General features: G+C 43.6%; 1 protein-coding gene across 2 annotated transcripts in view; it reads left to right on the forward strand.

The window, feature by feature from the left end:
• Positions 1 to 14,949, forward strand: part of col4a2 (collagen, type IV, alpha 2) — a 40,716-nt gene continuing 25,767 nt past the window's right edge. Inside the window, exons 1-4 of one of the 2 annotated variants that reach the window (XM_057041366.1) lie at positions 1 to 158; positions 338 to 425; positions 499 to 565; positions 13,065 to 13,145. In XM_057041366.1, coding sequence (XP_056897346.1) covers positions 421 to 425; positions 499 to 565; positions 13,065 to 13,145 — 153 coding nt within the window. In that variant the 5' untranslated portion in view covers positions 1 to 158; positions 338 to 420. Of the gene's footprint in view, positions 159 to 269; positions 426 to 498; positions 566 to 13,064; positions 13,146 to 14,949 lie in introns of both variants that reach the window. The other variant, XM_057041374.1, reaches the window with a different exon arrangement.

Genomic DNA, 14,949 nt, shown 5'->3' on the forward strand with positions numbered 1-14,949 from the left:
TTGACTTTTCTCAGTAAGGAGTGCGAATACTCTGCCAAAGTTTCTGTTTTTAAGCGAATATCTGAGCAGGAATCTGTCACCGCAGACTCCTCTACCGACACCTCTGTGCTCTGGAACCGGCGCATCTCTGCGGGACCGTGCGCAAACCCGCGGCCGCTGTGAGTATGACTCTAACTCATATCCTATTCATAAAGTTATTCTTATGGAAATAGTCGAAATGCAAGTGTAACCAATTGAGAGAAAGCGGCTCATCGTTTTGTGTTTAAAAGGCAAAATAACAACTAGAGGAAAGTTTTGAGAGCGAGCCAACCCTGCAGATGCGCCTCTTGTGCTCCAGGTCAGGCAGACATGCTGTAGAAGTGACTCTGAAAGGGAACCAGTGGCGCTGAACTGAAGTGTGCGGGACGGTGCGAGGGCAACATGAAGTAAGACAAAGAGTCTATAAGAACGTCGCTACTGCATGTCCGACATCTCTAACTCTGTGTGTGTGTGTCTCAGTTTGACTGACTACAGGTTTTTGCTTCTGTGCGTCTTCGGTGCCATCCTCGCCATACAAGTGCACGCAGTAAGTACATCCCACCCACCTCCCTCCACTGCATTTCATTTTATTTGTTGCATATTGATTAAAAGCAGAAAACTAGAAAAAGGCAGCAGAGGCAGAAACTGAATCAGCGTTCAGTTTATCCTTGTTGTCCAAACCCCTCCAACACATGGACCCAGTGGGAGTGTCTGCTGGATGTTTCCTCCTGTAGGAGGTTCTTAACCTCCCTGACTGGTCCTGGAAAAATCAGGCATTTCTGTGAAATGGGGTTCAGTTTAATAGGCTAGAAAATTGTACGAGAACCATTAAACAGAGTGTTTCAGCTTGAACTTTGCCTGGGTTAATGTGTTGGAGCTTTGATGACTGACTTCTTGTCGTCATCAGCCAACGCAGCATTAAATCATGATTGCATGTCTTCAAATTTGACCGAATGGCTTCTGCAGGAGATTTATTTTTTTTACTCTGTCGCAATCGCGTCGCAGAAAGGCCACAATCCTCACACAAGAGCCGATGCTACATTATCAACTCTCAAATCAGACCTTATTTTTTCAATCTCCAAATTCAAAAGATTCACAATTAGTCCCATTATTTTCATCCAACCAGCCCAGCAGCACGTCTGCATGGCACGATAGAGAGGATCAACTGATCTCCACGTTGCCATTACTCTGATATATTCTCTCTGATTGTGTTTCTGATCTTCACTCAGTTTACAGAACAGATCCTGCTGTTTATAGATGTGTTTCATCATCATTTTGATGTGGTGCAACAGAAGCCACCTAATTTTTATTATTATATTCATGTGGAACTTCAGTGAAGGCCAATTATCCAGGTCACTGTAAATCTAGCTGATCAGTGAGGACCTACTTCACTTCTGATCTGAACTAATAAAAGACAAAAATGTTTTGAAAAATGGAAGAAAATGTAGCTGTAAATAGAAAAGTACAACTTATTCATTGTGTTGACACTTTAGGCATAGATAGATCCCAAATGTGCTCCTTCATGTTTTGATCCTTTCCCTCTTCAGACCTAGTTTTCAAATATATGGTATGTTTTGTTTTTCTCTTTGTCGCTGTTTTCATCAGATGTGCCTTCACACTGATTTAATATCCTACACGAGGCCTTCAAATGAAAAGCTATATTCTCCTCGGTGATAAAAAGACCCTGTTGTAGTTGCTATTATCAAATTAAGTCAGGCCTGGAATTAAAGCATGTGACTTAGCTCAGGGATGCTGCTCAGGTCCTTTGTGTATTGTGCAGCTTTGCTCAAAGGCACCGATACAGAAGGGCAGGACTCTAATTTTAGTTGAGTGCAGTCTATGTTCTCTGAAGCTAGTCAACTTTCAACATAAGAAACAGCCAACACTCGCCCAATTAGCTACATAGACGTTTGACTTTAGTTGTTGGTAAAGCAGCTCCATCTGTACGTATTAAAGGATTTGTTGTACAGATGAATTGTGGGTAATGAGGCAGTCGTTCAGCATGTTTAAGGCAGGGAAAAATTGAAGAAAGCTGTAATCACTAAAGCTTCCTGTCCAACTCCAAATGTCTCAAGATGTTTCTGTTAAATATCAGATCTGACCTATGAGGCTGTTTGAATTCTTTTGAAGCAGACCCCAGCCTCTGTCCCACGCAGCTGTTTCCCACCGTCCGTCTGCACGTGATGTTTCACATACGGAATCTCTGTCGAAAGCGAGTTCAAAATTTTACGTCCAAGATTTGAACCGCTTATTTTTTGCAAACAAGTGGGATTTGCAGAGGCGTGTTGTGGAACAGCACATAGCCACAGCTGTCGAGGACGGCGATTAAAGATTAGCATCGACGTTTTCCAGTAACGACATGGAATCTGCTTGTAGTCAAACGTAGCACTTGGAGCGAGAGACGGCTCAGAAAAGTGTATGAATACTTATTTCTCAGTCCTCAGTGGGCTGTTATTGAGCCTCAAGGATCATCTGTTTGCTACATCACGTGATCGTATCTTCTGGAATTCCTCCCCTGCATTCTGCATGAAGATGCCAGCCTCCAGTGAAGTGCAAAAGCATGACGTTATGCATGTTTTCATCTACAGCCTGTCTCCTCACCGTATAGAACATGCCATTTATCAGTATCTGATGGAGAAGGAAGGAAAGGCCCCAGAGACAGTAAAGCTAACAGGATGTTGCTGGGAGAGAGCCTCTGATTGTGGTGCATTCGAGAACATGTTAGGAGATGTATTTCAGCATGAGGGAATGAGGGGGATGATACTGGCAGAGAACAATCTGACCTGTGAGAATTGGAAATGTGATGGCTTTGACTCCATGTTCCTTCACTACCTACAAGCACGTCAGCAACATCTGCTTTGGCAATCACCATCCTCACGTGCAGGATTGTTATAACTATTTTTCCAACATGCTCCGTTGTGGGACAGCCTGGTTCAGCAACGTCAAAAGTGTAGAAGAGAGACTAGAAAAGCTATTCGTACAAATTATCAGAGAAAGTTTAGAAGAACGGACGACCTGGTGGAAAGCAGACGCGTGACTGTGCTCTCAAATGTGATACCTTTAGGGGCAAGGGGAAGATGTCTGCGCCTGATAAGATTAGAAAAATGGTCCGCACATCCCTTGCAAAAATAGTGGACGTGCTACAGAGACTGCTTGACTGCAACAATCAGGGGAAGAGCCCATTGTGGTCCAGGAAGCCACGGCCTCGGATGAGAAGCCCATGTGTGGGGCTTCCCTTTAAAATTGTGTGTGTGTGTGTGTGTGTGGAGGAAGGGGGGGGGGGGGGGGGGGGTGCAGGCGCGTGTTTGAAGGAAGTGTTGCCCTCTCTGACCCTTCTGCATTCATACTACAGGAGGTTCTGCTGGGCATGTGAGCTCAGCTCACATGTGAATGAACGTACAGTCAGGGAGACTTTTGTTTGTGCGAGTATTGTTAACTCAGGAATTGGGTTTTTCTCTCCCAAATGCAACATTGTGATGCTGATTATTTGATTAGTCTCTGCTGTTTGACTTTGGGATGGTGAGGAAAGGCCTGGTGAGCTTGGCTGTTTGCCTCTATTGGTACAGTCGGCCTGCTTAAACAAGCAATACACAATTCACAGCGCTGCACAATCTGAATTGTAAGAGTGAAGTAATAGCTTTGAATAGAGTTTCTTTCGTCTGCTGCGTAGGTCTTGAATTAGTTTGGCAATTTGGTGGTGTGTGTGTCAGGATCGGTTTGATTTTGTGCCTCACGTGTGCAGTGATCTTTGCTTATCTGCGGGTTCGCTCAACCTCGGTTTTATGACAAACATCCTGAATGTGGGCAATGAAAATAGATTATCCAGAGAGGCTCTTTCTAAACAGGAAAAGGAAAAAGGCTGGAGCAGAGAAATGTGTCAGAGTTACTTCACAACCTGGCTGAACCCCTCATATTTCAACAGCCGCAGAGAGTCTTTACTCAGTTGTGTATTCACAGTGTCACCGGCACCCGTTTCATACAGGAGAGCAGAATGTGCTGCATTTATGGCGTCCAATGGCTCTAACCATAATCAGGGATCTGAACATGCCAGAACTGCACAAACCTTTGCTGCATGTATCGTTTCAATCCATCCGGTATATCGATTATGCTCGTGCACTTTAAGGACTGCGCGCGTGAATTTCGTTGACACGGAATTTATTGTCAAACGTATGCGTTTTGAAGCTGGTCTCAGCCAACATTTGAGCTGATGAAAAGAGAGAGCAGAGTGCAGCTTTCTACCCTCTAGAGGGTGGTGATGGGATCATAGGTGTTTACCAAAAGTCCACATGTGCTTGGTGGGCCTGGAGAACCCTTATGATCGAATACTATGATGAATGCTATGCTGACGGGGGGGAGTCAGACCACCAGAGTGGCATCTGTGGTCTCACTCTGAAGGTGACATAATCTGACTGTCCTCATCAAACACTGACCTCCAACCTTTGCTGGGATTTGAAGCTGAGTGTGAAATCTGACTCCATGGTCAAAAAAGGGTAGATTGTCCTCTTTAAATCATTAGGAGGTCACGTATTTTATGGTCCTGTTTGCAAGAAAGACTGGGGGAACTGATAACTTTCCTTGTGGAGAAGGGTTTTGTTCCTCTTCATGGACCAGCTGATGTTGTTGGGGGCATTTGGTGGGGGCAGCTCTTGTTAAGGACCCACTGGAAGGATTTTCCCATGCAGTTCTGAAGTGCCTGAGTGTTTTTTGACATAGCAGGAAGAGAAAGCTGTGGGCAGGATGGTCTGGGCTTCCCGAATGAAATTACAGCCCAGTGACCTGAACCCATGTAATTGAAGAAGATAAGTCGGGAAAGTATGTAAAAGAAAATGTTCAATACCCAAAGCCCAGGAGGGGGACATGCAGAGTGCCAGTGGGTTGATTGTGGGTAATCACTGGTCATGGATCATTTTCATTCCCAGACGTGCATGGCCACCGTGTACCACTCTCCTGTTACTCACCATCTTTGTGTTCGCTCCACATTAAATTGCTCGTCTAATGTGACGTGATGTCATGTAATTACTGGCAATAACCTCCAGCAGTTTAACCTGAGCTGTGTTTGATTTGGAATGAGCTCTGCTCTGCTCAACTCCTTGTGGATATTTGCAGACCTTGTCCTTTGCAATTCGGAGTGCTTAATGTTTGGACATGGCAGTCCCATCAGACTTGGCTGCGGGAATTCCAGAGCCTTCCAGTCCTCCCAGTCTCAAGCCCTGCTGTCCAGCTCCAAGCTTCACTTCCTTTTATAGGCTCGTTCTTGCCACTTGTTTCTCATCCTGTAGTCTGTCCCCTCACTCTCTCTCCATCTCTCTCTGGAAGGGACACTTGGCAGACAGTCACTCCGCTCTCTTTACCCCCCTCCTTCCCCCCAATCTCCCGACCCCATATTTCATCTTCCTTCACGTGCGTTTCTGGTCGTCTGTCCCTCGTCAGAAGAGGCGGGTTTTCTCAGTGAGCTCAGACGGAAGGATTGTTTCAGCTGTGTTTACACAGAGACCTCCTGTTCTCACAGAATTGGCCTGGTTGGATGATGTGCCTTTGGTTCAACAGGTGCCCACATAAGGTTTGGATTTCAGCTGATATGATACATCATATCCATTAATGCAGCACTCGGATCTCTCATCACGCAGGATCACAGACGTGATCTCACCATGTTTCGCTCCACATGTCCTCTGAGTCGGAGACACAAACCATTTATTCCCATTCCAGCTACGACCTAATTGACTAGAGGGAATTAAACCGTCACGGGAACATTATTAAAAATGTTAAAAGTAGACATTGTGATAACATAGCTGTTTCCAACTATCCCCAGTCCCTCTGACCCCTTTTTTCCCACAAATAATATTTCCAACAGTTATGACCCCCCCAAAAATGTAGAATCATTACTTTTTTATATTCTCAAAATATTCATGCTTGTGCATAGCCAACATCGCCCTTGCTTTACATTTCACATGCTTAGAGTTTAATATGTAATATTTTATATGCATTTATTTTTATTTTTTTTAGCATTTTATTTATCTAGTTTTAATTTTACATCATTTCATGAAGTGGTTGAAGGAGAAACACAGCCTAGAGGTACTAAAATTATAACTAGAGATAACTGACATAATAGAAACAAAATAAAATGTCATAAAAGCATTCAACAAAGCTGTTGGCTGTCTCCCCTTATGGCAGCCAAGCATCAAACCTTTTTTTACAAAAATAATCTTCCTTCTCTGATGCAATATCTCAAAATGTGCACTGAAATGAGATAACAGCCTCCTAGCTACTGATGTTATTCCCACCATCTGAGAGGAACCTAAAGCAGGCGGGCCCTCAGAACTCTCCACGGGTCACAGATCCTCCCATCTGGATGTCATTGATCATCTGATTAGAGGCGTGAGCAACAGATCTGTAAGCCAAACCAGATCAGACAGGGTGGAAGTTTCACACTAGCCGCCCCAATTTAGCTCTAGACTGCCACAGGAAGCATTCGTTAAAAATGTGGCCCTCTGGGAAGCACAGTTGAGAGACTGTTTAACTCAAGGAAGGGAAAGGTCCGACTGTGTCAGAATCTGGACTGAACAGAAACCAGAGTGTGTTTTTACTGGAGCCCAGCCAGTGAAGCACATTTGTCCTGTCTCTTTAAGGTTCCTTTGCTCTCGTTCTCCATCAGCCTGAGCACTTGGCAGCCTGTACCTGGACACTTGATGACTCTCCTATCTTCCTCAAAAGAGCCCTTTATAAGAAAAACAGGCTGCTAACACAATAGAGTCAGCTGCTAGTTGGTTTTTTATCTTAGTATTAGTTCCCAAATATCCAAGTGACAATTCCCAAGAAAATTACAATAAATTTGTACAGTGTAGAGTCTTACTCTAGAGTTTAATGAACAGGATTATTCAAAATGATCAGTTAAAGGCAAATCAATGTCACCACGATGAGTCTCCCCAACCTACAGGTACTACAACTCATTCCCATTGTTGAAAGTAGCCTCTGGATTTTGTAGGAATAATCCTCCAATTCCAAGCGTGCCAGGAAAGCCATATAAATGTGACACTCGGAATATCTCTCCAGATCTGTCAGCTCTATTATGGCTGGCGGGAGAAGTGCCCTTATCTTCATAATGAAGGCTCATGAGACATCTGGTGTTACATCGAGCCACACTTCAGCAACAGAAAGTGCGCCAACACAAACATGGTGATGTTTGATGTTTCGCTTTGCTGCCCATGTTAAATATACTGTGAAAGTGTTTTTTCTGAATGTTTTGTGGGCAGATTTGTATCATCGTTGAAACCTGATTATTTGATCCAGTTCTAAAGAGAATCTGTCTGACATGAGGTCTGTACAGAGGTGTAAATAGTCACTGAGGACACTTTTATGTTTTCCAGGATTATTAGGTTTTTAAAGTTAGTTTGCTGACCCACAAGTTTCACTTCACTTTCCCAGTTCAGGTACGATAATCATCAGTGAAAGCTGAAAATGCCTTTAAACTTTGAGAATTTGTTCACGGCTTTTACATCCATCGCTGATGTGAGGTTAAGGTTAGCGAATAGAGGATGATGAGATAGCATCATATAGTAAGAGATTGAAACATGATACATGACACCCCTGGTTATAATCTGATGACCAATTAGAATAATCCAGTCTAATCCACATTGATTTGTACAGTATGCTCAGCAACAACAGCGTTAGCTAGAGTAGGGTACAACAGTAGAAGGATAAACAAATGACAGAATTCTCATTCAGGGCCTGTGAATGCACAATGAGAATGATTTAGTCTGTATTAAAATGTGAACAGTGAGGGAGTTAACTTAATCTGAGGGGATCACCTTGTCCCAAAGTTTTGGGGGCCAGCAGAGTAAAGGCTCTATGGCCCCGTAATGGATTGTGAAGTTTGAGTAGGTGATTTATTTCCTGTGTTAGCTTTGGTAGGACAGCATTTTTGTTACATTTCATTATTAGCTTCATTAAGTTTGGTCTGAACGCAACGTGTTCCACAGAATAGAAAGACCCCTCATCCTCTGGGGCCCATATACAGTATATAGTGTCTAAATTACAGGGGCAGACTAGCTCATGATTGCTCATGATTGCTTAATATTTCACTAGAAATCTGCTTATAGTCCCACTGAGTCAGAGGAACTTTTAAATTCTTGGGCGTCTTCAGGGGACCATGAATGTCAAGTGAAATGTTTCTAATGCTAACGCGCTCCAGCAGGCTAACAGGTGACCTTTCCATGACATGGCTCCCAGCTGGTAAAGGGAGCATAATACGCTCAGTACACACACCCTGACATTGACAAACGATACTGCACTTCATGTATGACCAAAGACAGTCCATACAGCATGTTTCCATCATGTGTTGAAACTGTCCAGGTCCTTAAAATTCATTTTTGACCTTATTAGTGTGAGCAGCTGTTGCCCCTGCCACTCTATTCTACTGCCATTATTTTAAAAATATTCAAAGGTCTTGGGCTTATTCAAGGACTTTCTCTTGATCTATCGCGCTAAGCTGTCCTTGGCTCATTAATGCATCATCCCCACAGCAGAATGTCTTCACGTTAGTTTGACTGGTCCTAAATTAGGCGCTAATGGCGGCGCTCTTCTGGGGGTTTGAGGTATGGCAATGACAGGCCTCTTTGCCAAGGTCAGAGTTGGAGAGCAACAGGTCAGATCCATTATTAAGGTCACATGTTTGCTTGTAGCAGGATTTGGTTTCGTTTGACCAGCGTGTCCTTTTCAGTGCTTCACTTTATGCGCCTCTCATCTGCGTTGTCCTCCCTTTAGTGTGAATTATGACCGCATCACCACCAGTCTTCAGATCAGGCCCTCCTCTTGACCTGCAAATGTCTGGAATCCTTGTTCATTTGATACCTCAAACTAATAAGGGGCTCAAACAAGTGCTCTTAATGCTTTTCTGAGTCTTTTCATGTGTGGAAACTGAGAAACCAGCTTGTGTCTATCACCTGAGTTTGAAGGGAGTGACGGCTGCTCCCAATGCTGCCCGGCACCACACTTCATCTGTCATCTGGATGGTAAAACAACAACCAACAACAACAACTTCTGCCTGCAAATGGCTTTTAAATATTTGTGTTGCTTTTAAATATTTGTGTTGCTGTTTTTAATGGATTCATTGAGAAGTCTTCTGACACATAATGATGATATCATGACAACAACAGCATCCGTTTGCAAGGTTCTTCATTGATGCAAATACTGGAATTCTTTTGAGAAGCTTTTACTGGGAGAGATGTGGAATGTGCAGCTGTGAGGCTGCTTCATGGACTCCCATGTGTCTCTTTTTTTGAAGAGTTTGCTATTCAGTTAGGAGGAGAAGCTCGTGGTGGATTTTCTGGATTCCAGGCATGATGAAGTATCACTCTGCAGAAGCCTAATGGATCATTTTAATATTTAGCTTTTAATCCTCCCCTGATCCTCACAACTGTGCCCTTCAGCTGAAGTCACCTTCCTGCGTATTCCTTTAAATTCATAATTTTCCAACAGTTTATTTTGCCCTGCTTTATTCGCGTCCTCATCCTGTCCTTGCGGCTCAGACGTCCTGTTGAGTTTGACAAGTGCTGAGAAGTGTTGGTGTCTGTGGGAAACCACCTGTGCACACAAAGCAGATGCTCTATGACCATGCAGATGCTCCCAGGGACCACAGACAATCCACACAAACCAGCTGGTTCAAGGCAAGATTTAGATACACTCATTCAACACTTCAGTTCAATTAATTCAATTAAGTAATTTACCTTGCTTATAACATTTATAGACAAAGCCTAATGGGACATGACCTGATTGCCTCCTCTCTGGGTCGTTGTATAATAACACCACACTGAAGCAGAAGTAACATAAATTCTACACCTTTTATAAGCGCATGGCTAAAAAGGGAAAAAGGGACACTGAAGATAAAAGCCGTTGTTGAAGAGCATTGTTGACGCAGCTGGTTTAGTTCTGATGTGTATTAAAGAAGTTTGAGGAATATTCTAGGAGAAAGGCTCCAGAGCGCCCATAAAAATGCAGGGAGGAATCATGGAACAACATATATCAGTAGTTGGGCTGTTAATCTGAGCACTTCTGAGGACCAGGACTCGAAGGTTATCGTCACAGAACCCATCAATCTCCCCCTTATGGAAACAGTGGAAAAGAAAAAGGGAAACGGAAAAAGGAAGACAAATAACAATAATGGCTGGCTCATACAGTAAAGACCTCTTCACATAAACAGGGTGTGGACGCAAAAGGAATTCCTCCAAGTGACACAGCAGATTTCCTCCTGATGAAAAGTAGATTGTTTATGAGCATTAACTCACCTTTGATAGATAAACACCCTCTCATACTCTACCACTGAGAACACTGGTGCGCACTATATAAGGTGGAGCAGGAGTTGTGGTTCACTGGGATGTTTCTGAGGAGTGAGGACAGTTTTCACTGGTCTTCACACTTTCAAAGGGCTGTTTGATGGGTTAAGGTTACACTTGAGTAGGTTAAGGTGGGTAAGGTTTATGGGTTAGGCATCCCGGCATCTAGGCTGAGGCACTGGAGAATGGATTATGTCAAGGAAGATCCTCCCAAATTTAGAAGTAAAAAGTGTGTGTGTGTGTGTGTGTGTGAGTCATGTTTTCTATTTTATTGCAATTTTGAGGTAAAGCAGAAGCCCATGCAGGAATCTCCTGTCTCTGCTCTCCCCCAGATCACTGTAGGTGGTTCACAGGACATAAAAAATGATCAACAATGTGGAGCTGCACTGTAAACCTGCAGCCACAGATGAAGAGTCTGAATACGAAGGGTTTGAGCAGCTGAGCTGCTTTATGACTATTTCTCATTTCATTTAAGCTCCACTCTGACAGTTTTTATAACAGTCGTTTGATTAGCTGCACATTCTCCCTCTCTCACTCTTCAAACCCTTTCAGACAGCATGAAATGAGTTTCTTCCTTTTAGAAACGTGATGCGGGATGAGCTCATCTGTGTATCCCCGAATATATCTTTGTCTTCTTCTTCCTGTTTCTGCGTCTCCCAGATAAATGTTGAGTCTGCTCTATATTCAGATTAGTGTGTTGAGACTGGGAGGTGGTCCTCTGTCACACATCCCATGGTTCAGTCTGGAGGACCCCACATAGCAGAGCTGTGATCTAATATGGTTTCTGGAAAACTAGCTTTGTAAATGTATGCCTGCTTCTGTTTACCTGGTCCTATTCTTGTTGCTCCTGCTACCAGTGAAGCGTGGAGACAAACATCCCTTTGGGATTCTAACTAAAATGCTGTGGAGAAGTTTCTAAAACACCATCCAGCTTGTTGCTGAGGTGCACTGAGCAGTAAAACCTTGAGTCAAAGTGAAAGTAGACGTAAAACAACAGGGATACTGCAGCTATTGTCTCCTGCAAGAGACTTCAGCTATTTCAAGCTTTTTAAGAGTAACCCTGAACGGATGGTGCCTTGCTCCAGAATGTGGAATTGTTTTCATGGGAGTCATTCCTTTGTGTGTTGCTCCGGAGATGACGCACTCTATTATCTTGGTTTTAGACTTCCACATCAGTGTGGAAAAGGTCATTCCATGACTCTTGTACATCCTTATTTGTAAGATATAACCTTCTGTCTCCGTCTCTCTCTCACTGATATTGGAAGGATGGGGCAGGGGGGGATTTCTTCTCGTCACACAAACTTTCATCCAGTTTAGAATTAGAGATGTCTGGAAATAAAGAATGCTGTTTGTGACCAACTGACGTTCCCACTGCAGATTAACCCATCGGAGGATGTTTAGCTTTCAATTGGCTCTCAGATCTATTGAGAGTTAGCAAAGAAAATGCACCCTTGTGCATTCCATAGGCGATGGGAAGAGGGGCTTTTGTGTTCTGAAGATATGGGATCATTAAAGGACAGCGTCTGTAGAGTAAAAGAAGGCCTTTGTCCGTAGAAAGAGTGTGAATGTGGCCATTGTGGAAGTCCAGAATCTGCAGTCAAAGTGAGGAGGGAGAGTTATTCTGATTCTCGATCTGCCATTTTGTTGCCTCTGTTGGTATAAAGTGGCACTATAGATTTTTTTTTCTAGAGGGGAAGATACAGGGAGGCTGAGGGGGTATTTGCTGCCCAAGCAGGCCATGGCATGGCTGTGTAGGTGGAGGCCGTAGGCAGAGACGCAGGAGAAACGTCATTATCATCTACTTGCGGCCTCTCTGCATATTTGCAGTCAAACTATGAGTCATGCATGGAAGTTAAAAACCACTGGAAGATATTTTTACCCAATTTTCTGGACTTGAATAAATGCTACAGCCAAATGTCTTATTTATCCTGGAATAAAAGCAAACAAACTGTCATCTATAAATAAAAAGGTACTAAAGAACATCTGGAGAGAATCACTTGGATAACTGAGGGTTCGATTCCATGAAACATTTCATGTGCGTCTGTAACAACACTGATACAACAGTTGTAAAGCAGCCGGATCTGTGTGAACGCTTGAGGCTCAAAACAGCACAAAAGTCTCCTTCACTCCACCTCAATTAGCATCTCCAGCTATCTCAGCCCGCTCAGGGTCCTGACACTTCTGACCCTCGGGTTGGGAAAGCCCAATTTTCTGGCTGCTCTCTTTGATCAGGCTGTGTCGACACTGATCTGTGGCTGACTGCGTGTCATCTCCTGCACAGATCGGGCAGTGGGGCCTGCTGCTGCCGCTGGTATGCGGACACCCAAAGTTGAAATTGTCCTCATCAATGGGGGTCCCAGTCTTTTCTAAAGAACAGGGTCTTCAGACTGTGACTCAGTGCGGCCACATCCAAAGCTTCCTTTCTGCAAACCACAGCAGTATACACAGGAGTGTCACAATTTTCCACACTCGTGCGCCACAGCAGGCTGCATAAACAAGTGGATAACGGACCACAGTTGGTCACACACACTTACAGTTCACCACCCACTGTGTCCCACCATGCATTGCAGGACAAGCACATGCATCCAGTGCATATCTGTGTTTGTACAAACCAAGTGGAAGTTGCGAAATGCTGGAGTTCTGTGTTTATGCGGCGTTTGACGGCTGACCTCCCCTCGTCCAGCTCTAACCATCATGTCTGTTTTTTGTGTCTGACAGGGTGGAAAGAAGCACAGTGGCCCATGTGGAGGAAGAGACTGCAGCGGGGGCTGTAAATGCTTCCCAGAGAAGGGTGCTAGGGTAAGTCTGAACTGTGCCGTAAACTCTGTGATTCCATTCGTCTGATACAACAAGCAAACTGTCCGAGGACAGTAAGGGGACTTTCATTGGAACTGGTCTCCATGGCAACTATAGTTACTGCCCAATATAGTTTAATAGAAGTGATGATCAATTGAGCTTTGATTGAATGATTTATCTTGCCTTTAAATCCTTTTTTATTAGTAGTTTTTGTACACTTTGTGATGGGAAATGTGTTTTTACAGATGGCGTACCACCTTGTTTTTTTAATGGTCTTTTCAATCAACTTTAATTTCTTCCTTTACCTCAAATAGTAGTCAAATATCACATTATACGAGTAGCCCGGTGGGAACAGCTACCATCTCAGCCTCCTTGAAAGTGTCACAACCGTATAGAAATACTTATCACACTTCCGTACAATCAAAGTGATGAAACTGGCACCATTAGGCTCAGTGAGAGACGTCAGAGAGGAACAGTGGTGGGAGCCATTAGGGGCTGAATGAAAGGCTGAAGACACGGGAGGGCCAGCGGGTTTGAAGTCCAGAGACAGACGTAGACTAAACATGTGGTGATAACAAGCTCAGAGTGAGTGAGCCTTGGTCTGCATGACTAGTTTTCCTTTTTTTTTTTAGATACATTCAAGATCCTGAAATAGTTTTTAAATGTCACCGTTTGTTTTGTTTTAACGGCCCACACTTCTGAAGTTTTTATCCTTACTGGTGTCTTACACTGGTTTATAGTGGGAGTGACAGATCACACATTAAAATTAAAGACAACGAAGAAGCAGTATAAACTCAGGCCTTGTCAAAAACACCAGGCCAGTAGGAGGCGATAAAGGCTGCAGCACTCATAGTAATACTAGACAAGGCCTCTCAAACATTCAGTGAACGTTTTAATTCAAATTGGCTTAAAAAACATAACACTTTACTTGGGACACAGTTGATTAGAAGTGGGCACTAGGAGGTGATAAATTATGGTGTGACGTCATTTTTGTGCCAGCCAACGCCACTCATTCACAGAAACACAATGTCATTGGGCTTGGCCCATTTTTCATGTTAACCTGAGCAGGATTATGGATTCGGTTAGATCCAAACTCTGACACACCTGCAATTTGTTTGTCTAGTCTCAACTTACCCAGGAACAACCAGAGCTCTGAAAATGGAGCCAAAACACAAAACTGAACCATATTCAGTACATCAGAACATGGGGGAGGTCCTTTATACGACACGTACAAGTAAAATAAAATGTGATTTGTTAAGAAGATTTCCCAGATCATAAAGGGACCTGTTCACGTTGGTTCTCCAGTCTTGTAAAAGTGCTCATAGGAGCAATAAACATCTCCCGTCAGCTGTGGTCAACTCGTGCACTGAAATCAACGCTACAAAAGTCCCCATTTACCAAACTGAGCAGCTCCTGTGGGAGGCATTCTTCTCAAGGATAAGATTTTCCTCACAGCTGAACATATGGCAGCTACCAAGAAGTTCCCACAACACTGCAAATATAGGAAAACCCCAAAAGAGAGAGGAAGTTCCACATTCCACATCTGAAGGCCTGATGACAGGCTCGGCGGATTACCTTCCTCTTCCTCCTCTTTGCTGTTGCTCCGTATCAGTCGCAGGAAAGGATGTCAAACACTCAATGTGATAATGGCGGTGCCCAGAGACACCACGAGGCAGCGGGCCCTTCACATCATCTGCACTTTTTCTTAGAAACAAGTCTGAAACCATTTTTGAATATTGTTACTGGAAGTAATAATGTTTTATTTTGAAACCATTTTTGAATATTGTTACTGGAAGTAATAATGTTT

This window comes from Takifugu flavidus, chromosome 1, assembly GCF_003711565.1.
Source record: "Takifugu flavidus isolate HTHZ2018 chromosome 1, ASM371156v2, whole genome shotgun sequence".
In the NCBI taxonomy this organism is placed as follows: domain Eukaryota; kingdom Metazoa; phylum Chordata; class Actinopteri; order Tetraodontiformes; family Tetraodontidae; genus Takifugu; species Takifugu flavidus.